This window comes from Acomys minous (genome assembly GCF_964271855.1).
Source record: "Acomys minous genome assembly, chromosome: 9".
NCBI classification, from domain to species: Eukaryota; Metazoa; Chordata; class Mammalia; order Rodentia; family Muridae; genus Acomys; species Acomys minous.
Genome location: NC_140490.1, coordinates 80,517,818 through 80,545,321, shown reverse-complemented (window position 1 = coordinate 80,545,321; position 27,504 = coordinate 80,517,818). Strand labels below are relative to the sequence as shown.

At 59.3% G+C, this 27,504-nt stretch overlaps 3 protein-coding genes across 7 annotated transcripts; 1 reads left to right on the top strand and 2 right to left on the bottom strand.

Annotated features, from left to right (window-relative positions):
- Window positions 1–753: 753 nt before the first annotated feature.
- On the top strand, window positions 754–7,651 carry TMEM259 (transmembrane protein 259). 2 transcript variants are annotated; one of them, XM_084795535.1, is made up of 11 exons: window positions 763–1,126; window positions 4,690–4,944; window positions 5,034–5,133; window positions 5,210–5,320; window positions 5,795–5,917; window positions 5,984–6,084; window positions 6,179–6,236; window positions 6,309–6,392; window positions 6,464–6,596; window positions 6,726–6,825; window positions 6,925–7,651. In XM_084795535.1, exons 1-11 carry the CDS (start codon window positions 893–895, stop codon window positions 7,357–7,359), a joined length of 1,734 nt encoding a protein of 577 aa, XP_084651661.1. In that variant the 5' UTR covers window positions 763–892; the 3' UTR covers window positions 7,360–7,651. The 2 variants fall into 2 exon arrangements, with proteins under 2 accessions (XP_084651660.1, XP_084651661.1); XM_084795534.1 differs by having other exon boundaries at window positions 754–1,126; window positions 6,179–6,392.
- On the bottom strand, window positions 7,596–15,993 carry GRIN3B (glutamate ionotropic receptor NMDA type subunit 3B; the record flags this gene model as incomplete). Of its 4 annotated transcripts, none has more annotated exons than XM_084795498.1 (10): window positions 14,913–15,993; window positions 12,908–13,840; window positions 11,356–11,948; window positions 9,794–10,826; window positions 8,974–9,119; window positions 8,768–8,883; window positions 8,528–8,679; window positions 8,203–8,367; window positions 8,057–8,124; window positions 7,596–7,878 (listed from the first exon to the last, which is right to left on the bottom strand). In XM_084795498.1, the coding sequence occupies exons 2-10, from the start codon at window positions 13,319–13,321 to the stop codon at window positions 7,596–7,598; spliced, it is 2,970 nt and encodes a 989-aa protein (XP_084651624.1). In that variant the 5' UTR covers window positions 13,322–13,840; window positions 14,913–15,993. The 4 variants fall into 4 exon arrangements, with proteins under 4 accessions (XP_084651624.1, XP_084651622.1, XP_084651623.1 ...); XM_084795496.1 differs by having other exon boundaries at window positions 7,651–7,976; XM_084795497.1 differs by having other exon boundaries at window positions 7,651–7,976; window positions 8,057–8,121.
- Window positions 15,994–16,129: 136 nt separating this feature from the next.
- Window positions 16,130–24,521, bottom strand: WDR18 (WD repeat domain 18). The gene is made up of 9 exons (XM_084795604.1): window positions 24,275–24,521; window positions 23,519–23,629; window positions 18,455–18,588; window positions 18,163–18,304; window positions 17,519–17,662; window positions 17,361–17,425; window positions 16,996–17,287; window positions 16,419–16,487; window positions 16,130–16,332 (listed from the first exon to the last, which is right to left on the bottom strand). The coding sequence occupies exons 1-9, from the start codon at window positions 24,482–24,484 to the stop codon at window positions 16,204–16,206; spliced, it is 1,296 nt and encodes a 431-aa protein (XP_084651730.1). The 5' UTR covers window positions 24,485–24,521; the 3' UTR covers window positions 16,130–16,203.
- Between the last annotated feature and the right edge of the window lie 2,983 nt (window positions 24,522–27,504).

Sequence of the window (27,504 nt, the reverse complement as noted above, 5' to 3'; positions counted from 1 at the left end):
TCTGAGATACGCTTGGACCCGCGGAGACTTCTGGGAAGCTATATGCAAATGACACAGGCAACACAAGGCTCCGCCCGCCTCAGCCCGGACTCCAGTGCTTGTTGGGGCTTAGGTGAAACTCTATGCTAATAAGTATACCCATGCGACTCCGCCCCCCAGCGCTGCCGCCACCAATGGGAAACACTATGCTAATGACTCCAGCGCAGGGTGGGCAGTCGGGGAGCGTTATGCTGATACTTCCCACCGACCCTAATGAACCCCTATGCAAATAACCTTACTACATGAGTCTCCGCCCTCCCTTAATCCTCCGCTAATAGGAAGCCACATGCAAATGAGCAGGGCAACGTCGCCCCGCCCTCTAGAGCAGTTGGTGTGCAAAGCAGGCGGATTGCCCGGGACCCAGGGGCTGCCGCGGTTCCGGGACAGTCCCATGCAAATGAGGCTGGCCCTGAGACCACGCCCCTCAGCCCTACCGCGGCCTTACTTAAGGTTAAAGCTCAATGCAAATAAGCCGTGACACGCGACCCCACCCCTGTAGCCATGCAAATGAGCTAGGCGTGGCTTTCAGGAGCGCCAGGAAAAGAAATTGGACTTCACGTGACTCCGTAGGAAGGCCAGCAGCCAGACTCCGCCCACCTCTTGTGGCACCCCCGCCCCTCCCACCCCGTCCTTCAGGCCTTGGAGACCCGGCCTCCTGGGGCGGCCGTGGCGATCCCAGCGTCCCCCGCGCACGGGCGGCGCTCTGGCCCGGCGCTCTCGCCGGCGTCGCGGGCCGGACGGACGCTAGCGGAGGCGCAGGCGACGGCAGCCGGGGGCGGCGGGGGGGGGGGCAGCCGGCGGCCGGGACGCGGCAGGGGGCAGCCGGCGGCCGCCGGGGTGACTCGGGGAGGTGATGTCGGAGCACGGGGCGGCGGCCCCAGGGCCCGGGCCCAACGGCGGCGGCGGCGGCGGTGGTGGCGGCGCGGCGCCCGTGCGCGGCCCTCGCGGCCCCAATCTCAACCCCAACCCGCTCATCAACGTGCGCGACCGGCTCTTCCATGCGCTCTTCTTCAAGATGGCCGTCACCTACTCGCGCCTCTTCCCGCCGGCCTTCCGCCGCCTTTTTGAGTTCTTCGTTCTGCTCAAGGTGACCCCCCGACCCCTGACCCCTGACCCCTGACCCCAGCTGTCATCCACCTGCTCGCTCCCACAGCTTCACCACCTGGTCCCCGTCTGGAATACCCTGATTGCAGCCTCACAGATGCAACCTCTAGTCCCCACTTCCTCTCAGGCCCCGCCTCCTGCCCTTTGATCTCTGACTCTGCAGCCTGGGATCCTAGGCCCCAAAATTTTCCACCCATGACCAGAGCCCAGTGTCTGCCCTGGGTGGACAGTGTCGAGGTCCACCCTCCCACCTGTCACTCTGGTTTTACCCCGCACCTCCACTTGGGAACACTATGGTCATGTCCATCCCATCCTTAGGCTCCACTGTAGACAGCCTCCTGATTAGCATCTGAGGACAGTCCCTACTAGTCACTCCCATCCCAGACCCTGAGCCTCCCCTGGGGACTCCCTTGCCCCCACCCACCCACCCAGCGTCATTGCTCATCTCTGACTCTTGCCAGGCCTTTTGTGGCTCTTGTGTGAGGTCACCTCACAAGGGTTCGCTACAGAGTCAAAGCCAATGCCCAGATTGGCCAGGGACCTCCTGCCTGCCTGAGTCTTGGTGAGAAGCTGCCCTGGCTGCGTCTTCCTGCTGTGCTCCTGGGAGGCTCTCAGAGGAGCTGGCCGGGCTGGCTGGTGTTGGGGGCGTGGCGCGGGCAGGTGTGCTGATGATGCTTGTGACCTGCCATTCCCCCATGGCATTGGCTGTTTGGGAACTGGCTCGTGGCAGTTCGGGGGTTTTTCATAGCGGTAGCTCAGGCATGAACTCAAGACAGATGTGGGGATCCCCTTGGTCTCCAGGCCATGGTCTGCAGATGAGCCCGTGCCCCTTCTGCCTTCCTGCCTTCCACACCCTCAGCTGTGGGTGCCAGATGTCTGATCAGAGTCAGGGATAACAGTTGACCCCATCATCTTTCTTAGTTGGGACAAACAGGCGGTACAGCAGCTGGCTTCTGGGGCTGCTGAGATTTTGGGGAGCTGTTTCCTGCCTGTCCAGCTCAGCCCAACCTTCATAGAGGGGGGCGTGCCTGGTCGCCAAGGCGGGCTATGCCTGTACCACTCTGCAGCCTGTCTTTACCCCAGCCTGGGTGTCAGCTCCTTCAGAAGCCCCGGGAAGAACTGCTGGACTTGGTGTCGCCTCTGCTGGCTTCACAGCCTCAAGGACCGAGACTAGATAGACCTAGAGTGTGGCCCCCCAGCTGTCTGGACCAAGAACTAGCAAGTGGGTGACCATCACAGCATGGCTCTTTAGCCCTTAAGATGTGGGCAGGGGTCAGAGGGCAAGGACAAGTAATGGCAGCAGCTCAAATCCCTGCTGAGTGGAAGGCTGACCCCTAGGAGGTGGTGTGTGGCCAGGAGCTTCCGGAGAGCCGGCTGGGGCTGGTACTCTGTACCCACTGCAAGTATGTCTCCCATTGTCAGATGGACTGGCAGCCCCAGATACCACACTGGGGTGACAGTGAGGCACCCCCCTGCTTTCAGGGTATGGAGTGTCTCGAGAACCCTCGGTGGTGGCATTGAGGTGCCTGGAGGAGGTGATGGTATGCAGCCCTACCAGGCCGGGGTAACCAGGCTCAAGGCCTGAGTCTGTGGCACTGAGTGAGTGGGGTGCCAGGAACTAGCACAGTGACAGCTGGGGACTTGTGGACTGGCCAAAGTAGAGCAAGGGCCTGGGACACAGCCTGCACCTGGCTCTTGGACTTGACTGGCAGGAAAGGCTGCTCCAGTCTCAGCCTGAGGTAGTCAGCCTTCATCACACCTGATACACAGCTCACAGGCATGGGTGTGGTGTACGCTGGTGTGGTCCCAGGGCCTCTGTGCTCCACAGACTGTAGGCTGGTGCAGTGTCAGGGCCTCTGTGCTCCACAGACTGTAGGCTGGTGCAGTGTCAGGGCCTCTGTGCTCCACAGGCTGTAGGCTGGTGCAGTGTCAGGGCCTCTGTGCTCCACAGACTGTAGGCTGGTGCAGTGTCAGGGCCTCTGTGCTCCACAGGCTGTAGGCTGGTGCAGTGTCAGGGCCTCTGTGCTCCACAGGCTGTAGGCTGGTGCAGTGTCAGGGCCTCTGTGCTCCACAGACTGTAGGCTGGTGCAGTGTCAGGGCCTCTGTACTCCACAGGCTGTAGGCTAGTGTGGTCCCTTCTGTGGCTGTTCTTCATCCCCTCAGGCTGTGTCCTGCTTGCTCTGCTGTGGTTTGGGGGTCCAGTCTCATCCCTTGAGTGCACACATGGGCATGCAGGGCTGTGAGAGACCATCCTGCCGTGAGGGTTTCCTCCACCCTGCCCCTGTCCGCAGCCAGCACCATATTGGGGTCAAGGATCTGTGCTGGTGGGGAGCAAAGATGTCAGTTGGGGCCATAGAGGAAGTTAGTCTAGACAGCGCCACAGAGTGCCAGGGTCCCCTTCAGCCCCAAGAGCACAGTACATGTGGGACATCCTGGGGCTGCCAGTATTGAGCAACATCCCTGGCCCGCACCTGACACCTGACACGGTTAGGGCTGTGCTTCTCAACCTTCCTAATGCCTCAACCCTTTAATACAGCCCTCAGGTGCTGAGCCCCAAACATAACATTTTTGTTGTTACTTCCTGACTGTAATTTTGTTACTGTTATGACTTGTAACTAAGCATCCATGTCTTCAGGGGTTCTGAGTGACAGGCGCCAATGGGTGGTGACCCACAGGCTGAGAACCACTGAGTTATAGCCCACACATGCACTGAGTAAGGAAAGAGGCGGGTGGTGTGGCCGCTGGGACCCCTTGAGTGACCTTGCTCCGGCATGAGGGCACTGAGGTTATCGTGTTAGCTGCAGTAACACCCGCCTCTGCTCTCGGCCAGTCCAGAACAGCCAGCACTACTCAGAGCAACCCTGTCTCAAAAACAGAGAAAAAGTATTCCTTTGTGTGTATGTGTGTGTACATGGGAGCATGCACCCACAGTGTGTACGTAAAGGTCACAGAAGAGCTTGAGGTGTCAGGTGCTTGTATCTGTGTCCTGGGGGATCGAACTTAGGCTCTGGCTTAGCACAAGCTCCTTCATCAAACGAGCCGTCTCGGCAGCCTGTACAGTTTTGATTTTTTTTCCCTTAAATGTACTGAACATGTGCGGCTGGCTCAGCCTCAACAGGGCACCCTGAGCCCTGCAGTGTGTTGAGCTGTCACACACTGCTGTTCTTGCTGTTCCCTTGTCTCCTGCCAGGAGCCACCTGAGTGTGAACGGCTCACACTGCCAACGTGGCGGGGCGTCCAGCAGGGTGGCCTGGTCCTGCTGAGGTGCCGGGGCCTCACCGGGGCAGCTCAGCTGTGTCCTTGTGGCTCCTGCCAGCCCCAGGAGCAGGGCAGAGGGTGCCTTGCTGGGGACAGTAGCTATTCTTAGCCCGTGAGGTCAGGGGCTCTGTCACTGAGCTGCTGTGAGGCCGGGGTCCCCAAAGGCAGCTGAGAGTTGAAGCACCTGCTGGGCCGGAAGGTCATGGAGCTGCGGCGGGGTAGTGATAGAGGGGACCCTAGGTCAGCTGCCCCCCCCCCCCCCGCCCTGCTGACTGCCCCCTCCCCCAGGCCCTGTTCGTGCTGTTCGTGCTGGCCTACATTCACATTGTCTTCTCCCGCTCGCCCATCAACTGCTTGGAGCATGTTCGCGATCGGTGGCCGCGGGAAGGCGTCCTGCGCGTGGAGGTGCGCCACAACTCCAGCCGGGCGCCCGTGGTCCTGCAGTTCTGTGATGGGGGCCTTAGCGGCCTGGAGCTGGAGCCGGAGGGCCTGGAGCTAGAGGAGGAGCTGACCGTGGAGATGTTCACCAACAGCTCCATCAAGGTGGGCAGGTGCCGGGTGCCCCCTGGGGTCACTCACCCAGTGGGAGCTTCCTGTGGGCCCCACTGACACCTGGTCCCCTGTGCCTGCAGTTTGAGCTGGACATTGAACCCAAAGTGTTCAAGCCACCAGGTGGCGCCGATGCCCTGAACGACAGCCAGGACTTCCCTTTCCCCGAGACGCCAGCAAAAGGTGTGCAGGCCGGGCAGGAGGGTGGCAAGGCCACGCTGAGTGAAGGGCCCACTGACCGCTCTGTCCCTGTCCACAGTGTGGCCCCAGGATGAGTACATTGTGGAGTACTCGCTGGAATACGGCTTCCTGCGGCTGTCGCAGGCCACACGCCAGCGCCTGAGCATTCCCGTCATGGTGGTCACCCTAGGTGAGGCGGCCCTGCTGAGCTGGGGCTAGGCTAAGGACCGGCCAGCTGCAGAGGGCTTCCTAGCTCCTGGGACCTTTAGCCAGATTTATTTTTTCTAACACTAACACTAGATAGGAGAGAAGAAAAAAAGGCAGAGGGGACAGAGGGCGGTTATTGTTTGACTACTTCCTGCCGACTCTGGGCGTCAGGTTCTCTTGGGGCAGGTTTTATCTTTTCTGTCTCCTAGCTGCTTTCTTCTCGTTTTCGGCTCTTTGCGCAATATACTGAGCACAGCAGCCAACAGCACCCACCTCGGCCAGCAGCCCCCCTCAGGTGCTTAGCCATGCCACAGTCACCTGCTGTGAGGCCGCCTCAGCCCACAGCTGAGAGTCAAATAAAAACACACTCCTGTAACAGTTCCATGGTTTTTTAAAAAGAAACCAAAATCACACAATTGCCAGCACAGTGACCAGTATTGACTCCACCCACCCCCAGACCCCACCCGGGACCAGTGCTTTGGGGACCGCTTCAGCCGCCTGCTGCTGGACGAGTTCCTGGGCTACGACGACATCCTCATGTCCAGTGTGAAGGGCCTGGCTGAGAACGAGGAAAACAAGGGTGAGCCTGGGAAAGGGGGAGGGGCAGGAGGAGGGGGGCTCAGCTGCTCACGGCCCCCTCCCCCAGGCTTCCTGCGCAATGTGGTGTCTGGGGAGCACTACCGCTTTGTCAGCATGTGGATGGCTCGCACTTCGTACCTGGCGGCCTTCGTCATCATGGTCATCTTTGTGAGTGACTGGGAGTGCTGGCGCTCCGGGGTCGGGGCCTTCTGGGCTGTGGTGGCTTCCTAGGCTCCCACCCTGACCCTGCCCCTGCCCACAGACGCTCAGTGTGTCCATGCTGCTGCGGTACTCACACCACCAGATCTTCGTCTTCATCGGTGAGTCCCGGCCGGCCGGGGGTGGGCTGGGCTCTCCCCAGGCCCTCACGGGCGGCCACCCTGTGCCCGCAGTGGACCTGCTGCAGATGCTGGAGATGAACATGGCCATCGCCTTCCCCGCAGCGCCCCTGCTCACCGTTATCCTGGCTCTCGTCGGTGAGGACCCCCGCTGCGCCCCCGCCCCCGCCCCGCCCCACCCGTGCCAACCCCGCCGCGTGTCCCCGCAGGGATGGAGGCCATCATGTCTGAGTTCTTCAACGACACCACCACGGCCTTCTACATCATCCTCATCGTGTGGCTGGCCGACCAGTACGATGCCATCTGCTGCCACACCAACACCAGCAAGCGGCACTGGCTGAGGTGGGGATAGGGTGGGGTGGGGAGCAGGGAGTAGGCGAAGGCGGGATGAGGTGAGGGGTGGAGCCGGAGGGGAGCCCCTCGGTGGGACAGGGCGGGGCCTGTCTGGCAGGGTAGCTTCTCCGCCCGCAGGTTCTTCTACCTGTACCACTTCGCCTTCTACGCCTACCATTACCGCTTCAACGGGCAGTACAGCAGCCTGGCCCTGGTCACCTCCTGGCTCTTCATCCAGGTGAGGGCCGCCCCTAACCTGCTGCCCCCAGGGGGCTGGCGGGCCTTTGCGCTGTGGGCAGGGCCTCCTCGGCCCCGCCCTGACAGCTGACCTCCACAGCATTCCATGATCTACTTCTTCCACCACTACGAGTTGCCCGCCATCCTGCAGCAGCTCCGCATCCAGGAGATGCTGCTGCAGACGCCGCCGCTGGGCCCGGGGACCCCCACGGCGCTGCCTGACGACCTTAACAACAACTCTGGCTCGCCGGCGGCCCCTGATCCCGGCCCTCCCCTCGCGCTGGGCCCCAGCTCCAGCTCTGCACCTCCTGGCGGCGCCTCTGGGCCTGGCTCACTGGGCGCCGCGGCCTCAGTGTCCGGCAGTGACCTGGGCTGGGTAGCCGAGACGGCCGCCATCATCTCGGACGCGTCTTTCCTGTCCGGGCTGAGCGCCTCGTTGCTGGAGCGGCGGCAAGCAGCCCCCAGCACCCCGGACAGCGCACGCCCTGACTTGGGGGCCCCTCTGGAGGACGTACCCGCGCCTGCTGGGTCCTGAGAGCGATGTCGTGCCTGGCTCCCAGCGGAACCACGGCCGGAGCCTGAGAGAGCTGTGGTCTGCAGGGAGAGGGGCTGGAGGCGAAGGTTCTGGAAGCGGCCAGGGCAGGGCGGCGATGGGCGTGAGGCCGCCTGGTGCTCCCCAGTGCCTTCCACACGGCGCCCGCACGGGGCCGAGCGCGCGGGCCCGGACTCGCAGGTGGCGGCTCAGGACGCGGGGCGCAAGTTCCACGCTATTTAATTGCAGTGTACAGAGTCGTGTTTGTATATAGAATAAACTGTCGTGGACAGTGCTGCCGTGTGGTTCCTCAGCTCTCTGCGGGCGGCGCCTGCAGCAGCCGCAGTGGCCTGAGCCTGGCGCCGTCGCCGAGCCGGGCCCGCAGCTCCCCGCGCCTCAGCAGCGCACTGCGCAGGCGCTCCCGCGCGGCCTCGATGCGCTGCTCCAGCTCCCGCAGCTCCGCTTGCGGCCCCGGCCCGTTGGAGCAGAGCCACGGGCGGTCCTCGCCGGCCTCCCCGGGTTCTAGCAGGAAACGCACGCGCCGCTCCCGTTCCACGGCCCGGCGCACCCGCCTCCAGCGGCCCGCACCCTCGGCCGCACGTAGCTGCTCCTCAGGGTCCCTGGGACCCAGAAAGCAGAGGCAGTGCGCCCAGCCTCTCCCCCAGCCCGCTGGCCTGCGACCCTCCGGCCCTGAGCTCACCTGCCCTCCTGCTCCGCCCTCTCCTGTTGCTCCTCGGGCGGCCCGGTGTTGAGGGCTCGGTGGATCTTCTAGGGGCACAGACAGGCCTTTTGGTAGGCGCCCGGGGTGCCCGTCTGGCCCGCCCCACCGTGTCCCCGCCTCCTCACCTGGCTCGTGTGAAGCCAGTACTGCAGCTTATTGCCCCTGCGGATGCGCGGCAGCACCAGGCGGTAGAAGATATGCTCACCCAGCGAGCTGAGAAGCGCGCTGCCCAGCCCAAGGCACAACAGCACGAACAACCCCGAGAAGTGGTAGACCCCCATCTGCAGTGTCTGCGGACAAGGTCCCCCCACACAGCGTCAGGATGTGGACCCCGGGGCAGGGCAGCTAGGCACAGACGGGTACAGGAACTGGGGTCGCACAGGGTGAGCTAGAGTGCGTGCAAACAGTCAGGCTCCCCCACCCCCGCGTCTTGGGCCCCTCCCCGCGCACCTCCGTCACGGCGAACACCCGCTTCCCGCAAGGAACCATCTTGTACCACTTGTCATGGAGCAGATCAATGAAGCCGGAAGACTTGTACCGACTGATGAACTCCGACAGGTTGGAGGTGAGCGGCGAGTTCTGGGGCAGCCCTATACCGTAGCCTGCAGAGATCGAGATGGCTCCACTAGAGCCGCGCGCACCTATATAGGGCTAGGATCCCCAGAACCACCACCCCCACATAGCACTCACCCTCGATAGCAAAGGGCTTGCCCACGGTGAGCAGCTTGCAGTCGGCATCGATGGACACTTCATAATCCAGCAGGGACTTGTCCATGATGAAGGCGTTGAGCTTGGGCGGGTCGCTCCTGTGGAGCGGGACCACCAGGCAAGGTCAGCAGGGTCTGAGTGGTAGGCGGCCCTCCGAAGGCCACGGGGTACCTACCCCGCAGACTCACGTGAGCATGGCTACTCCGTGTGGCGTGGTGGGTGCGCTGTGGCGCCGCATGTGTGCGTGCATCTCCGGGAAGCTCGCCTTGATATAAGCCTCGGCGCTGCTCTCCCACACGGTGCCGAAGCGGAAGCCCTGGGAAGGGTGGTGCAGCTGCAGAGGCGGAGAAGAGTGCTCAGCGGGCAGCCTGCGTCCCCGCCACGGTCCGAGCCACCACGGCCACGCGCGGGGGACCTCGCACTGAGCTCAGGGTCTGTCCCCCTGCAAACGTTCCACTCTGGGAACCCCAGAAACGCTGCCATACGCCGGTCCTTACCTGGCCTCCGCCATCAACCACTATGGTGGCCAGAGCATTAGGCAGCACCCAGTTGCAAAGCGGCACAAGGCTGGGTGGGGGGATCAGTAGGACCCCGACCAACTAGATGCCAAAAAGGGAGGTGCTGGGAGAAATACCATGAACTCCCAAATCATGGAAGGTGAAAATAAATCCAGATGTGTTTCAGCATGCCTGTCATCCCTGCAGTGGGAGGCAGGGGCAGGCAGATCCCAGCCTCCACTAACAAAGTGAGTTGGGAGGGTCCGGGAATGGGGGTGTGGTCATGATTGGTGCTGGGGGCGTGGCAAAGAGTCGTCCTGAGCCTAGGATTCCTGGGGTGGGGGTGCTAAGGGCGTGGCTCGGGGCTGGAGTCCCTGCCCAGCACGCATAAGGCCCTGGCTTCCGTTCCCAGCACCACAATTAATTTAAAGACCAGAGAAGGCAGGAAGTAGTCGCATCCCTCCCCGACCCTGACCACCACCCTAAGCCTTTTCATTTTCCTGTCCCCCACCTTGGGGTCATGGATCCCAGACAGCTCCTCAAAGGTCTTGTCCCCAACCATGACAGCAGCCAGGTTGGCCGTGTAGCTGGACAGCACCAACAGGCAGAAGATTGCCCAGAGGTTCATGAGGAAGCGCCCGGTAGGACACTTGGGTGTCTTGCTGGAGACAATGCGTCCAAAGAGGATGGCGTAGCAGAGGTTGAGCGCCGAGGAGTAGGAGAAGACGGTGCTGCGATTGCGGCCACGTGGTGTGAGCCCGTAGGGGCTTCGCCATTCGTACAGGGTGAGGAAGAGCGCTGTGAGGTGCAGGGCAGCAAAGACGCCCACCCACATGGACCAGTGCAGGGGCCACATGAAAGCCCCGATGGGTGAGGCCGTATCCCGTGTGCGCACCATGATGCCCAGGCTGGTGGAGAAGAAAGGGCTGGTGAAATCCACCACCTGGGAGCGAGCCGAGTTGATACTAAAGCTGGTCACGGCCATGTGTGCCCGGCCAGCCAGCAGGTCGCCTACCAGGCCTGTCCAGCGACCGTCACGCAGGGCCCCATACTTGCCATCCCCCACAATATAGAGCTCAAAGTCGAAGGCCAGGTCCTCAGCCAGCCTCTCCAGCAGGTCAATACAGTAGCCATAGCAGCATCTTCGCAATGTGCGGGGTACCGAGCCGTTGGCCAAGCCTGCGAACAGCGCATCCAGCCTGGCCGAGTCATTGGTGCCTGGGTCTAGGCACAGCTGCCCAGCCGGGCACTGTCCGTCTTCATCAGATTCCCTGGTGAACACAAACGGATGTTCCACAAGAGTTACCACTCGAAGCTTCTGCCGGGCCTGGGTGCCAGATGGAGATAAGATCCGGACAGCAGCCGCCCCCGGCTGGAAGTCCAGCCGTCCATCCTGCCAGCTGCCCACTGTTGCCCAGGCTGGGGCACCCAGCGGGTCCCTACGCAGGCTCCACACCTTAAAATGGCGAGATACATGCACCTGAGAAGAGCCCGTCACCCACACGGCCCCCGTGCGGCCCTGGAAGGAGGTGTTGCCCAGAAACCTGTGGAATATAAAAGATAAGAACTGTTGAGCCGGGCGTGGTGGCTCACGCCTTTAATCCCAGCACTGGGGAGGCAGAGGCAGGCGGATATCACTGTGAGTTCGAGGCCAGCCTGGTCTACAAAGTGAGTCTAGGACAGCCAAGGCTACACAGAGAAACCCTGTCTCGAAAAACCAAAAACAAAAAACAAAAAACAAACAAACAAAAAAGAACTGTCTGGACTCTGAGAAACCTGCCTCTCACTCAACAAACACCTACCTGCAACCCAGGGAAGATCTAGTCTTGGGAGTGGAGGAACATCTTGGTTCTGTTCTGGTTTTGTTTCGTTTTTGTTTTCTGAGACAGGGTTTCTCTGTGCAGTCTTGGCTGTCTTGGACTTGCTTTGTAGACCAGGCTGGCCTCGAACCCACAGAGGTCCGCCTGCCTCTGTACTGCAGCTTGGTTCTATTCTTACTGGGGCACCCACCCCACAGATTTCATGTCGGACACACAGAGGACAGTGCCTTCCCCTAAGCTGGACCCTACTCACCGAGCCAAGGTGCGCCCCGACGACTCAGATCGACCGGCTTTCCGGTCCTCGCAGTTGGCCGCAGCTGAAAGCAGGGCATGCTCTGGGTACACCAGGGCCATACTACTGAGTGCCCGAGCCACAAGCTCCACCATGTCGTGAATGGCGGCTTCCAGTGAGGGTCGCTTGGTTTCTCCCAGTGCCAGCACCCCAGGTGGCAGGCCAGCTGTGGGCAGTGCCTCGGCTGGCAATGGTGTACCCAGCAGCCACTGGGGCCCCGGTGGTGCAGCCTGCAGGACCTCCTGTGCTCGGGCAGTGCTGCATCCCAGGAGGACTGCTGCGGGCACTGGGCTCTCCCCTCCCTCCAGAGCCCCCAGCAGGGCCAGTCCTGCCCGGAGGGCGGCATTCCCGCTGTCCAGCCGGCTCAGGTCCAGCACAAACTTCGGGGCCTGGCCAGCCCGGCTAGTCCAGAGTGTCACGAGGCCACCAGGGTCCCGGACGCGGCAGAGTACTAGAGCAACGTCCTCCCACACATGTGCCTGTAACAGGGACACCAGCACATCCAGTATGGTCTCCAGGGGGCTAGCCCAGTCCAGCTGCAGATGGAACGGGGTCTGGGGAGAGGTGGTTCCGGTCAGGACTGTACCCACAGTACCATCCACCCCGCCCTGCGGGTCAGCTCCCTGCATTCTAAACCCTTCGGTGGCTCCTCAAAACACTCTTTTTCTTTCTTTCTTTTTTGAGAGAGAGGGAGAGAGAGAGAGAGAGAGAGAGAGAGAGAGAGAGAGAGAGAGAGAGCACGTGTTTATGTAGCTCAGGCTGGGGAACCTTGAACTTATGACCCTTTCGCCTCTACCTCCAGAACACCGGGGTGACAGACATGTACCTGCGCTTTATGCCGTCCTGGTCTTAGACCTGCTGGACAAGTAGGAACCTTGAGCCCAGCTCTCGCTTGTTTTATTTTATTGTAGCATTTTACCAGCCACACTTCTTTGTCCCTCTACGTGAACCAACTCCTATACATCCCTCAAAACCCAGCTCCTTTGGCTTATTTCCTATGTAGACCTTGCCACCATTATCCGGGGAGAGCCTTGCACCAAGAAACAACCCAATCAGGTATAAATGGTGCACGCCTTTCATCCCATCACTAGGAAGGAGGCAGGTGGATCTCTGTAAGTTCAGGGCTAGCCTGAACTGAGAAACTGTCTTAAAACATCAAATTAGGAGGAAGAAGAAGAAAAAAAGATATATTGAGGACGGGACATGCAGAGGTGGATATGTCCTGCATTGCCCCGGGACCTGGAAGCCACCAGAGAGCTGTGGGTAGCGAGTTGCTTTTTACAGATTTTACGGTTGTCTTTAGGCAGGGGAAGGTGGCCTTCTGGAAGGAATCCCCACACTGTCCAATCCCAGGGAGAGGAGAGTGGCACACTGTCCTAGCTAAGGCACGCTGGAGGCATCTTGAGAGCCGGGACAGGGGTCCTCTCAATCCCCTGGTTAGAGAATTGTGGGGCTCCTTTGCTTCCCGTCCCCGCGCCCCAGGATTCCCGCGCTGCCCCCGCCCCCCGCATACCGGGGCTCCGAGGGGCGCGCGTGCCTCCCTCCGCAGGACACTCAGCACCGGGGTCTCGGTGGCGGCTGACAGGAACTGCAGCAGCCGCAGCTCGGGCCGCGCCTCGGGGAAAGCTACGGAGGCCACCACGCCGGGCGGTGCCAGGACTTGACACAGACCTCGGGTCAGCGAAGCGGGGTCCCGGGCAGGGGACGCGACGGCCACCAGTTCCAGACTCAGGTTGTTGGGCAGCCGAGGCGCAGGAGTGGCCAGGGTAGCCAGGACGCGGGCGCGGGCGGCGGGGGCGCGGGGCAGGAGCGCAGCCAAGCGCACGGTGCCCCCAGCGCGCGTGGAAACCCCGCAGGGCTGAGGGTGACTACGGACCCCCCGGGACCCCAGCGCCAGGCCGAGCCACAGCACCAGCACATACTCCATCCCTAAGGAAGTTGCTACTGTGGGAGGGGAAAGAGGGGACACCCCGCCAGTGCCACTCTGGTCTCTCTCTCGCGGGTCCCGGGGCGCAGGCGTCCGCTGAAGGAGGAGCTGGGCCGCTGCCCGGGTTTGCTGTGGCACGCAGGGCACGGTTGGGTGATGCCTTCCACCGCCCAGACAGCAGCTCCCAGAGCAGTCTTTAGCGCCAGCCAGGGAGAAACTGAGGCAGGCACATCTGGTGGAAACCTGTCCTTCAGCCTCGAAAACGATCTTGAATCACAAATTCAAGCAAAAAAAAAAAAAGTTTATGCCTTTTGTACTCCATAGTCCATGTGAAGACAGCTTTTGGGGATCTGGTCTCTTCACCCTGTTGGCCTGCCTTGGGCATCAAAAATGGGGTCATCAGAGTTGGCAGCAAGCGCGTCTTTATCCACTGAGCCATCTTGTTGGCATTCGTTATCTTTTAAAATATTTATTATTAGCCAGGTGTAGTGGCTAGGGAGTCCAGGACACACAGAAACCCTGTCTCGGAAAAACCACATATATTTATTATTATTATTAATTGTAGTGGTATTCTTTTGGGACCGAGTTTCATTACAATAGCCCTGACTGGTCTGGAACTCCATCTTTAGACCAGGATGACCTTCAACTCACAGAGCTCACCTGCCTCTGCCTCCCGGGTTAAATCGGCGTGTGTGGTGGGGGAGGGGTCCACGCAGGTGGGAGGGCGCTCTCAGGGACCACTGGCTATGAGCCACTCAGCTTGGTGCTAGGAACCAAAATCAAGTTCTCTGGAGAAGCAGTCTGGACTAAGCACGGGGAGCTTTTTACCCTTCAAGCGCCAGTGTCAAGGGCCTTGCTGTGGAAACCATTGCCACCCAGAGCTCAGCACACATTCCCCCCCCCCTTGCCGGTGATCCTCAGTTCCGGGAGTCCTGCGTCTTGGGGACTGCACACAGTAGGCACTCTGTAATTCTTTGGGAAGTTGCTCACATTTTCTTCCTCCACCACTCCAGAGTCTTCTGTAGCTCCCAGATGTCCTGGTCTCCCCCCCCCCCCTTCCCGACTCAACTGACTCTGGGTGCAGTTGTCATCCCCTGAGTGTGACCCTGTAGGATCGGGGATCAGAGGCTTCCCCAGCTGGGAGCCCTGCTGGGAACTCTGCCGTCTGTCCGTACAGGCAGGGGCCAGCGAACGTGGGGCATTCCCCCAAGATCCTGCAGAGCAGCCCGCCTGCAGGGAACACTCACTGATGAATGAACCGACACTGCCCCGCCCCCTCCGTCCCTTCAAAACCTCGCTCTCCTTGCAGAGGCGGCATTAAAGAAAGAACATCCATCAAGCAAATAAAAACGCCAGCAAGACGGCCTGCGCTGTGAGCCGGCTTGGCTGAGCATGGCAGACTGTCTAGGCACCTGGCCAGGGCTCCAAGGCACATCAGGCTAGGGGGGGTTCTCCAGGGTTAGCCCCCCACCCCTAATTGCCATGGTGACCATGGCACTCTCCTGAAGGCTGAGATGCCAGTAGATGCCCTTGTTGGGGCTAATGTCCCTGAAATCTGCCCTTCCTCCATCTGGCGCTTTGAGTCACTCACCAAACACCTCTGGGTGGGTTCTATCCCACCAGGTAAACATGAGACAGGCTTGTGAAGACTTACTCCCCCTCCTAATAGAACAGCGGGGGACCCTCCACTCCAGCTGAGTTGACATGAGATGCATGCAAGTCTCCTTTTGGAGGTGGGGTATGCCTCACAAGTATGAACGTATCCCCCTGAATCCTGTTTGGGGTCATTTCCTGTCATGGAATCTTGCACAAGGTCCCCACATACTTTATGGCTGCACTGCGCCGCACCCACCTCCCTCCCGTGGGCATTGGAGTTCTGGTGGTCTTCTGTCCCGAGGATGTCTGTGGGGGGTTGGCCCAGGCTGCTTCACTTGGAACACCACCTTCTTGAAGCTGGCCCTCACCCAGCCTGCTAACTATGGCTGCTCCTGGCAACATAGGGGAGGGGGATGACCCACCCAAGGCCTGCACGGAGTCCCAGGCCAGCCTGGGCTAGTGAGGTCCTGGCCTGGATGCCTCAGTCCAGCCACAGGTCAACAGGCACATGGCATCTGGGTGGCAAAGCCTGGCCCCACCCCACATCTGCCACTGTCCCCAGCCAGAATCCAAGGCATAATCAACACCCCAAGGAGGGGACCCTGGGAGCTCACCCTCACCTCCAGAGGCAGCTGGCTGGGTGCTGGGGACTCATGGCTCTGAAGTCCAAACACGCCTCTCCCTCAAACCTCCCCCAGGGAACAGGAGCAGCCGAACAGGCCAGGGGGTGGAGGGAGGGGTTGGGGTGTCTGGGCCAAGAACACAATGAGCCAGTGGGGAAACTGAGGAATGTCTAGGCAGAGGCTGTGGTTCCTCAGGGTATGGTCCCATCTTGCCACCAAGTGGTGCCCATAAGTGGACGTCCTGAGGTTCCGGTGAGGTCAGTATTGGCACCCTCCTGAGCTGCGGTGGCAACAGCTCTGCTAAATCACACGGATTTTCTGGCTCGTTAGGCATGGCTGTCAGTCGAAGGCGGATTTCTGGAAGGGTCTATTGGTATTTGGGCCGGACTCCAGGCTACGGTTGGCAGCAGCCCCAGGACAGTATGTGACGACAGAGTTTTGGACGCCCATGCAGGACTGACTGGTCTGTCTGTCTGGTCCCTGTGAGTGAGAACTCTGCCCCTCAGTCACCCCACCTCCAGAGTCCCCAGGCCTGAGGCCTCCCAACCCTGACCAGCCCAGTCAGAGACAGAACAGCCGAGGCATAAGATTCTTTGTCCATCCTTTGTTACAACAACAGATCACAGGCCGTGGCAAGTGCGTGTGGCAGCCGCCCCGCCCGCATCACTTAGAGGGCCGCGTGATGATTCGTGTAGAGAAGTCGAAGAGGTCACGGTTGATCTTGCGCAGGTTGCGCACCTCCTCTTCCAGCTCCCAAACCCGCGCTGGCAGCATCTGGTTGCCTAGCATGTTCTGCGGTGAGAGGGGCATGTGGGTGGGGCTGTTCCCGCCTGCCCGCCCACACAGGCCCCGCCCACCACAGGACCAGCCTCGCCCACCTTATCCAGATAGCCAGACAGCACTGCTTGCAGCTGCTCCAGACGCTCCAGGTAGCTCTGCTCAGCCCCCTGCAAAGTAGGGTGGTCGCACCACTGTGTCCCACCCTCAGAGGAGCCAGCCTCCACCACAGGTCCTCAGAGGAGGGGACCTGTGACAGCCAGGCCAAGGCCACAGGGCAAAGGGTAGACTGGGCCAGTGCCCAGGTCCAACAGGAGACACGGTGGGACCGCAGGGGCAGAGCATTTCAGCTTCTTGGACACTCGGCCTGTGTGCCACCTTCTGTGAAAGGGCCCGACACCCCTGGGCCCTGTGGGGTGCTCTCCCATGCCCAGGAGCTGGTTGGGGGCCAGTGTCTCCTGACCTTAGGCTGCCCCAACGCTCTATCCTGCCTGTGGGCCACTCTTGCTGCCCATCTGGTCTTAAAGAACCGAGTGACCTGGCCACCCAGTCACAGCGCTACGACAAGCCACCTAAGGGTGGGGCTGGCGCAGTGTGCCTTCAGACAGAGGCCAAGCATGGAGCAGCAGGGGGCACCGCTGACCTGGGAGCTACCACGCAGGGCCCCGGGGACCCTACCTGCAGGTGGAGACCTAGCTGCAGGCGCAGGCCGCCACCCTGGGCCTCGTCTCCGTGCTCAGCACCCAGCAGGTGCTTGTTGAAGTGGGGCAGGGGCAGGCTGGGCCTCAGCTCTGGGTTCAGCATGCTGGGGGGGGCTAGCGTGATGGCTGCGTTGGTCACTGGGCCTTTGAGGGTGACTGTGCGCAAGCACTGCTTGCTTTTCACGTCCCACAGTCGCACCGACTCGTCATGGGAGCCTGAGAGGAGCACACTGCCGTCCGTGGACACCGACAGGCACGTCACTTGGTTCCTGGGGAAGGACAGGGGCAGGGTGTTGCGCATGGTGCTGGGCCATGCTGACCCCACCTAGCTGAAGTGACTACCTGTGTCCTTTGAAGACCTTCCCTGCGCTCTGCTCAGGCTGGAAGCTGTGCTCCCTCAGTCCGGGCTGTGGGTGGAAATGGGGGGGGGGGGCGGTTAGTGTTTGGGATGGAGGAGGAGGCAGAGCTCTGTGGTCCCTCTGCCCCTGGTGGCCACTCACCCAGCTGCACAGGTCCACCTGGAAGATGGAGCCATCGCTGCCTCCACAGAACACATGGTACTCTGCCAGGTCCATGGTCACCGAAGTGATGCCCACGTCAAACAAGACAGACAGCAGCAGGTCTCCCGAGGAGATGGCCCAGAGCTGCAGGGATGGGAGGCCTGGCACCACAGACATCCGGGCATACAGCCAAGTCGGGGAGCCAGGAAGATTGAGGGCCCTGACACCACCCTGCCCATGCCACCAGCCTCTGAGCCCACCACAGGAGCACGGGCGCCCCACCTGGGAATAAGTCCCCAAGGCTGGGTGAGGTGGCCATGTCCTCAATCCCTGTCTCAAAACAGAATTTAGAAGGGGCTCAGGGCAGGGCGGGCAGAGAGGAGGCTGGGGTTCCATCTGTAGCACTGTGCTAAAAACAAACAGCCTCGACACTCAAGGGCGGCTGGCCACTGCAGCGTGGCCGAGTGGGAATTTCCAGCAGACAGGCTGGACAGTCCATCTCTGGGTGTCCTTGGTCGGGCATAGGGATTATGGGATGTCTGAAACCCAGACAGGCAGGCCAAGGGGGAGGCCAGCCTCTCTCTCTCTCCAACTGAGATCTAGTGGCTGCCAGGAATTCATGGGTCCAGGGTGGGGGGCGCTACCTTCATGGTCTGGTCCAGCGAGGCAGTGACCACCCGGGCCATGGGGCCCCCAAAGCCGCAGTGCAGGTCTGTGATGGGGAGTGTGTGCTGGGACCAGACATGCCTTGGGGCGAGGATCCTGGACGGCTCTGCCTGAAGCACACTGCGCACAGGGTAGCAATGAGGCCGTGTAAAGAGTCCCTGGCCTGCCTCCCTGAGCCCCCAAGTGTAGGACACCCCAACAGTCTCCAGCCTAGCTTTTTCCTGCCCTGAGGCCTGCCCATTCTTTCTGTGTTTCTGGCACGTGTCCTACCTGCAGAGGCTCCAAGCCAGCACCAGGCAGTCCTTGCCCCCAGAAACAAAGTGGCTGCCGTCACCTGTGAACTTCAGGCAGGACACGTCCTGGTAGTGACGGCTGAGGATAACCAGGAGGTTCCCAGTGGAGACCTGTAAGGGGCACCATTCAGGGGTAACATAGGTCGTGCTACCCCACAAGAGCCCTGTCTACCTGCTCTAGGGCCACTGGCAGAGAGGAGCAGGGTTAGCCTGAGGCCCTCATCACTGAGCACTTGGCCAGGCTTGGTGTGCCCCGATGGCTGATGGGAGTGTGACCCTATCCTGTCTCCAGAAAAGGATGAGGCAAATTTCCTGGGTCCTCTGAATCCCCAGGGGACTCTAAGTCATGTCTAGGGCAAACTGTTGGAGGGGGAGCTCCTGGAAGTCACTTGGAAAGGCTAGGTGAAGCAGCCCCTGCTGGGCTGGCATGTGTGAGGAACTCCCCCCACCCCTCAGCACAAGGGAACGGAAGGGCAACAGTGGGGGTGTCTTCCCACTGCTTGAGGGGGTGACCGCATCCGCCCTGAGTGTGAGGTCAGCCTCAGCTACCTGAGAACGCCTCAGAATTTAGAAGGGAACAGTAGACAACAGGGTCCCTGCAGTGCAAGAGTGAGTCTACAGTTGGAGCCTATGTGGAAAGTGGGCGGCTATATATTCCAAACCACAACAGGGAGCGGGCTAAGGAATGCAGGAGGGACAGTGTGGGGGGCCTGCGCTGGGGAGAGGCTGGGCTACAGGCCTCACCCCAGGTGGTGAGGCTCCAGGCTCCAGGCTTGGGGTGCTGTAGCCAGTCTTTGCTACTTTGTGGTCCCCACTCCAGATTTTACCTCATAACACAGGACAGGAGAGAAACAAGGATAGAGGGGAGAGAGGAAATAGGAAAATCCCTGAATTTAATTTTTTTCCTTTTGTTTTTCGTTGTTTTGGTTTGGTTTTTCGAGACAGGGTTTCTCTGTGTAGCCCTGACTGTCCTGGACTCACTCTGTAGACCAGGCTGGCCTCGAACTCACAGCGATCCGCCTGCCTCTGCCTCGGAGTGCTGGGATTACAGGCGTGTGCCAGCATAGCCGGCTTTCCTGTATCTTTTTTGACTTCAGCTACTAACAAACCACAACCAGCCCCCCCTAAACAACCAAAAACCACCGACCCTGCCTATCAGGGCCCTCATATTTATACACCCTCTGGAAAGTTCCCAAAACTTTTTTTTTGGTTTTTCGAGACAGGGTTTCTCTGTGTAGCCTTGACTGTCCTGGACTCGCTTTGTAGACCAGGCTGGCCTCGAACTCACAGCGATCCGCCTGCCTCTGCCTCCCGAGTGCTGGGATTAAAGGCGTGCACCACCACGCCCGGCTAAGTTCCCAAAACTTTTAATATCACAAAATCGCAGAAACTATTTGTAGCTGGCAAAACCACCCCTCTACCAGAGCAGGAAGCAATTCATAGTCAGCAGCCCCACACCCCTACACTTGGAAGTAAAGGGAAAGACATTATTAAAACAAGATTACTGACTGGTCGTGGTGGCACACACGCCTTTAATCCCAGCACTTGGGAGGCAGAGGCAGGTGATCGCTGTGTGTTCGAGGCCAGCCTGGTCTACAAAGTGAGTCCAGGCAGTTAGGGCTACACAGAGAAACCCTGTCTGGGGAAAAAAATTGCTTTTTAAAAAAGAAACCAAATTCCCAGAATCCTCACCACAGGGTGCTGAGTTTCTGGGCTGACTCAGGGCAGGGGAGGAGAACATGGCAACTTGCACACGAACACCTCAGGAGACTGGGTCACCACGGTCAGCAGAACCTGAGGCCCAACAGGCTCCCGGGTGCCACCCAGCAGCAGGCCCCCTGTGAGCCCCTCGCCCCACAGAAAGGAGAAATTCCCACATCAGCCATGAGCCCAGGAACCCGTGGCCACAGCTTGGAAATCCTTAGGGACAGTGCGTGGGGTAGGGACCAGACCCTCAGCAAGAGGCTGCACCAAGCGAGGAGCTGGGGTGCAAACAGACAAGAGTCACCAGGAAAGAGGGAACCTTGAATGCGGAATTGCCCCATTGGGCTGGCCTCTGGGGCACCATCTTGATTAATGACTGAGCTGGGCCCTCCAGCTGTGGGTGCTGCCAGCCCTGGGCGGACGGTCCTGGGTTACACAGGAAAGCACACTGGGGCTGGGAGGCAGCTCAGTGGTTAAAGCGCTGGCTGTGTTTCCAGAGGCCCTGGGCTTGATTCCCAGCACCCACAAGGAGGCTCACAGCCAACTATAAGTACAGAGGATTCTACTTTTCTGACTTCCAAAGGGCACTGGACACACAACAGGAAAAAAAAACAAAAACAAAAAACCCACACACACTGCTATAAAAGGCAGTTTTAGAGAGGCAGGGCAGTGGTAGCATGTTTTTAATCCAGCACTTGGGAGGCAGAGGAAGGTGGATCACTGTGAGTTTGACGCCAGCCTGGTCTACAAAGTGAGTCCAGAACAGCCAGGGCTACACAGAGAGACCCTGTCTCAAAAGGAAAAAAAAAAAAAATCAAGATGTTTAAAGATGGCTTTAAAAGGCTGCAACTACAGTAGCTGAGTGAGACAGCAATCACCCACTGTGCACAGAGCCCTGGGCCCCGGCCCCAGCACCACAGAAGCCAGGCGCTGCCATCCCCGCACTGGGGAGGCGGTGACAGTAGGATTTGGAATTCAAGGCTACAGAATGAGTTCAAGGCCAGCCAGGGGCCAAGAGACTCTGTCTCAAAATACAAAGTCAGGGCCGGGCGTGGTGGCGCACACCTATAATCCCAGCACTCGGGAGGCAGAGGCAGGTGGATCGCTGTGAGTTCGAGGCCAGCCTGGTCTACGAAGCAAGTCCAGGACAGCCAGGGCTACACAGAGAAACCCTGAGATGAAAAACAAACAAATCAAAAAAACCAAACACCATCAAAGACTAAGGAGATGGCTCTTGGGCTTGCGGCTCAAGTGTGGAGACCGCGGTCCAATTGCCAGAACCCACTACAGCCAGGCGCTACGGTCTCTATGGCACTCGAGGGTTCCTGGACACCTACACAGTGAAATAATGTCCCACACGAGACGGAGGGCAAGGGCCTACAGCTGAAGTTACTCTGTGTTGCTCGCATGTGCACACTCACACGCCATGAAGTTACTCTGTGCCGCCCACATGTGCACACTCACACGCCATGAAGTTACTCTGTGCCGCCCGCATGTGCACACTCACATGCCATGAAGTTACTCTGTGCCGCTCACATGTGCACACTCACACGCCATGAAGTTACTCTGTGCCGCCCACATGTGCACACTCACACGCCATGAAGTTACTCTGTGCTGCCCACATGTGCACACTCACACGCCATGAAGTTACTCTGTGCCGCCCACATGTGCACACTCACACGCCATGAAGTTACTCTGTGCTGCTCACATGTGCACACTCACACGCCATGAAGTTACTCTGTGCCGCCCACATGTGCACACTCACACGCCATGAAGTTACTCTGTGCTGCCCACATGTGCACACTCACACGCCATGAAGTTACTCTGTGCCGCCCACATGTGCACACTCACACGCCATGAAGTTACTCTGTGCTGCTCACATGTGCACACTCACACGCCATGAAGTTACTCTGTGCCGCCCACATGTGCACACTCACACGCCATGAAGTTACTCTGTGCTGCCCACATGTGCACACTCACACGCCATGAAGTTACTCTGTGCTGCTCACATGTGCACACTCACACGCCATGAAGTTACTCTGTGCCGCCCACATGTGCACACTCACACGCCATGAAGTTACTCTGTGCTGCTCACATGTGCACACTCACACGCCATGAAGTTACTCTGTGCCGCCCACATGTGCACACTCACATGTGATGCATGGACATTGAAACACATCAGGCACTTGAAACCCAAGACCCAGATTCACCCTCAGCTCACAGAAGCACAAGCCAGGTGGATCCTTCCCCTGGGGCCCATGAAACCCTGGCGTCCCTGCGGCCAAGCCAGCTTCAGCTGAGGACGACGTGGTGGTTCTGGGGTGGTTCGCATGAATATGAAGGCAGGAGGAGCAGCCGCGTGGCTAACCTCAGCTCTGTTCAGCTGACACCCTCCACATAGGCTCCAGGCCAGGACACAGCCCACAGCCCCCATTGCTCCGGGAGCGTGCACAACCAGGGTTATTAATTGGTCTCGACACGGAGGTAGGTGGCTCAGGCCTCAGGCTCTTTGTGGGGAGGAGGGTGAGGATGGGGGTGCTGGTACCTCTTGTCACTGACTGTGAGACAGAGGGGGCTGGCTACTATTGGGCTTGGGATAGTTTTATTTTTTAAGATATTTATTTTTTTTCCCAGACAGGGTTTCTCTGTGTATCCTTGGCTGTCCTGGACTCACTTTGTAGACCAGGCTGGCCTCGAACTCACAGCGACCCGCCTGCCTCTGCCTCCCGAGTGCTGGGATTAAGGTGTGCACCACCGCGGCTGGCTTATTAAGGTTATTTCTTTTATTAGTGTTTTGCCTGCATACACACATACACACACATAAATGTATGTATCCGCATCAGGTGCCAAACTCCCTGAAGTTATGGGTGGTTGTGAGCCACCGTGTGGGTGCTGGGAACTGAACCCAGGTCCTGCACAAGAGCAACAGGTGTTCCTAACCACAGGAGCATTGCTCTTTGTGCTGACTGAGGATGTTAGCTGATTAGCTGTTGAGCTCCGGCTTCCTGCCCCGACTTCCCTTAATATAAGCTGTGGGCGGAAGCCAAACGCCTTCGTCTCCTGCTTTGCTTTTGGTCAGTGTTTTGTCAAAGGAAAGCCAGCTCGAGTCCTGCCCCTTCCTAAACTTCTTTCTTGGTTCCCCATGAAGGTGCGGATAAGAGGCTAACCACTGTGCTGCACGTACCACAGTCACAATGAATTGGGACCCTACAGCCATAATCACATTCTGGGTCTCGGAAGTCATGGGAAAGACCCCCAAGACCACTTGCCTCCCTCAGCCTGGACACCAACCAGTTTTACTGTCTTGCATTCCCAAATGACACAAGTGTGTCCTCACCTCCCACAGGTAGATGCTCTCTGAGATCCCTGCCAGGACATACAAGCCGTTGGGTGCTGTGGTCAGGCAGGTGACAGGCCCAGGACACATGATTTTCTGTTGGAGCTGGTCCTGGGGAACACAGAATACAAGGCAGGCCATGTGAACATCAGATGGCGGCAAAGGAAAAGCTAAGAAAAGTTAAGTCTAAGCAAGGGAAAGGATGTTGCGTAGACGACAGTCCAGCGAGGGGTTGGAGGTATGGCTCAGGTCAGACCTCTGCCTAGAATCCTCCAGTGAAGGGCGGGGACGGGGCTCGGTAGGAGGGGTCATACCCAAGAGGAAGGAAGCTCTGGGCTCCAGAAACATAAGAACCCCAAACCCACAGGCCTCAGCCAGTCCTGATAGTGAAGATACGTGATCCTTTAGGAGGATAACAAGAGCCTATCTCTTCCTGTGTCTCCCAAGGTATCTGATCCTCTCATGCCGTGCAAAAGCATGACTTCTAATGGACCCCATCTCCCATATGCATCAAAATTAGCGCTCCAGTGACTACAAGTGTGCAAATGCTCATTTGCCACAGATCTTCATCTGAGCATGCGCGCACTAATCGCCAGGCGCTTTGGCGCCAACCACCGAGGGGAAGAGCCCCCGGGCCGCGAGAACGCCCGTATCAGTCCCGGGGGGGGGGGTCGCCGCGGCCCCGATCCCGGCGCGCCCCAGTCCTCCCGCCTGCACCCCCACCCCCGCACCCGCGGATGATAAGAGGCCCCGCACCTTGCGCTGCAGCTCCCAGGCGCAGATGTAGTTCTTGCCCTGCTGCGCCGCCAGCAGGTACTCGCCGTTGAGCAGCGCCAGGCCCCTGGGCCCCGCTTGGCCGCCGCGATAGGTGAGCAGGTTGGCGCCCGAATGAAGCTCCCACACCACGCAGCTCCATTGCTGCGCCGCGGCGTCCGTACACACCGCCACTTCCATGGGCGCCGCCATGCTGCCCTGCCAGCCCCGCCCACCCGAATCCCGTCGTCCTTTGCGAGACGCTTAAGATGGCTCCTGGCGGACTAGCGCGGCACTGAGCGCCTCCCAGCGGCTGAGCTGGAGGACATGCGCATGCGCATTAGCTTCCCCGAGCGGAGGAGGCGGGGATATGCGCTTTAGGCGTGGCTAGTGAGCGCATGCGTACAAAGTCCGTGGCGCTGGGAGGGCGGAGCCAGTCAATGGTTTTAGCGTAAGGAGGCGGAACTTCATGGCTTGCACATGCGTATAAGTCAATGTTCGACTGCACCACGCTGAGTAGAGCGCAAGCAAACTTCTTGGATGGAGGGTGAGGGGTGGGGAGGAAAAGCACGCTGGAATTCCTGCGCACGCGTAAAAGCCTGACAGCCGGGGCATAACTGCCGCTCTGCGCATGCGCATGTCCCCTGTTTAGCCACGGTCTGGCTACCTGTTCGTAGGGTTTGTTCCTTTTGGTTGTTGTCTTTATTTGTTTTTTGTTTTCCGAGACCGGGTTTCTCTGTGTAGCCCTTGGCTGTCCTGGAACTTGCTCTGTGGACCAGGCTGGCCTCGAACTCAGAGATCCACCTGCCTCAGCTTCCCGAGTGCTGGGATTAAAGGTGCGCGCCACCAGCGTAGACGAGTCTAGGGGGTTTCACTGGATGGTTTCTGCTAGGTGTTTTGGCTCAGATGATCTAAACTTTTAGAGTTTTTTTTTTTTCTTCATGAGCCACTCTGGCCCTCGAACTCGTGGCAATCCTCCTGCCTCAGCTTCTTGTGCGCTGAGACGACATGCACGTGTAACTGTGGCCAGCTTACTTTTTCTTCTTTGATTTTTTCCGAGACAGAGCTTGGTTTTTCTGTAGCCCTGGCTGTCCTCGACTCACTTTGTAGACCAGGCTGGCCTCGAACTTAAGAGATCCAGCTGCCGCTGCCTCCTGAGTGCTGGGATTAAAGTCGTGCGGCGCCTTTACTTTTTAAAAGATCAAAATATGAACTACTGACCTTAATACCTTAGTTAGACCCAAAAAGTTAGTTACTGCCCAGGTGATCAGGCTAGACACGAAGGATAGCGTCTGGCCGGGTGTCGCTCCTGGCGATTACACTGCTGATCGACCCACGCCCTTTCACACTCTGCCTCCTCTTGACCTTTCTTCTTTGGAGTCACACATGTCAAATTTGTATTTGGCTCACTCTGTGTAAACCCAACAAGTCAGTCAAACCCAGACAGCCTTTAGCTTCGGGTCACAGCTGCTGGCCATCGGCCAAGCCTAAGCCCAAGGTGTGACTGGATGCTGCGCTAGCCGGGGCTGCAGGGCTGGGTGCGGCGTGGGGGCCCCGAGCTGCTGCTGCTGCTGCTGCTGCTGCTGCTAGGAGGAAGAGGAGGAGGAGGAGGAGGAGGAGGAGGAGGAGGAGGAGGAAGGTTGCGAACTCAGGACTCCACCACCCGGGCATCACCAGGAAGGGAGACAAGTTGGAGTGCAGTGCTCCCCAGCGTGACCACCAGAGGGCAGGCGCAAGCTGCGGGGACACGGAGGACAGGGGGGCGGGCCACCCAGAGCAGCACACAGGAGTCTAAGAGAAAACACCCACTTAGAGCAAGAAACCCAGGGGAGCACAGTGGAGGGTGCGCAGCACTCGTTATGAGGAGGGAGTCCATCCCGTAGCTCCTGCTGCATCATCATCATCTTCTTCTCCTTCTCCTCCTTCTCCTTCTCCTCCTCCTCCTCCTCCTCCTCCTCCTCCTCCTCCTCCTCCTCCTCCTCCACCTCCTCCTCCTCCTCCACCTCCTCTACCTCCTTCTTCTTCCTCCTTTTTAAGACAGGGTTTCTCTGTGTAGCCCTGCCTGTCCTGGACTGACTTTGTAGACCAGGCTGGCCCTGAACTCAGAGATCTGCGGTGCCTCTGTGCTGGGATTACAGGTCTGTGCCACTGCACCTGGCTATGGGGATAACCTTGAAAGGGTGGGGTGCCCAAGGGTGACCAGCTGTGGTCAGTGAGGCCCTTGTACAATTGAATCCAGTCCCCTCTTTCCCTGCCCCACTAAGGGTGTTGCTGGGAAGACCCTGTGCATGGTGGGTTCTTGTGCCTTAGGCCCCAGGTACATCCTTATATGGCCTGGAAGGTTCTTTAGTCTCCATTCTAGGGCCTTGGGTAGGACAGAACCCGCTGGCCACCAGCTGGGGCAGTCCAGCCCTTGAGGCCTGCCTGGCCACTTTCCTTCCCTGGACGTGGGCAGCCAGGCTAACTGTGAGGTTAGAGGTCAGCCGGCCTTCTGGAGTTGTGTAGGCCTTACCAGACAAAGGCCACACGTGGGCGTTCAGGACCACCCAGCTGCCAGACCTCTAAGAAAACGGAGAGTACAACAAATGATTAGGGAGCCAAATCAGGGGAAACTGAGGCAAGAACACCCTTATGCCCCCATAGAGAAACCCCACTGTCATTCTGTCAGTGCCCAAGCAACTCCTGTGTGCACTCTCTCCCCGGTGAGCTCCACACACCAGCCCACCATCTGGGGACTTTTCAGGGAGAAAGGACAGAGGACCCCACAAGGAGGAAGGTCCAGCTGACTCTCGCCCCCCCCCCCCCCCAGAATTCTGTTCTGCCAGTCAGAATAGTCCTGTGGGTCCCTGGGTGGGATAGCCGCAGGGCCCCTGAGAAGTTGCAAGCTGTGGGGCCTCAGGGGTCACTCAGTTTCTTTCTCTGGCCAAGGAGTGAGAGAAGCAGGACCAGCCGAGCCAGTTTCTCTGAAACACACCTTGGAAAAATAAATAAAAAATAAATAAATAAATTGCTGGCTCTTTATCGCCTCCAGGCGGGTGTTAGGGGCAGGTGGGTGACATACACATGTAAAATGCTGGTGTCAGGGGCCAGTAGGAGCCAGGCAGCTGCTGTCAGCAACGTAGGGAGGGGCCAGCCTAGGCCAGCCCTGGCCAGAGCAGGCAGGATGAGAGTCAGATGGCCGAGGTCTGGGCCCGTCCACCTGGCCTCAATTACCTTGAGTCATGCAGTCTCCT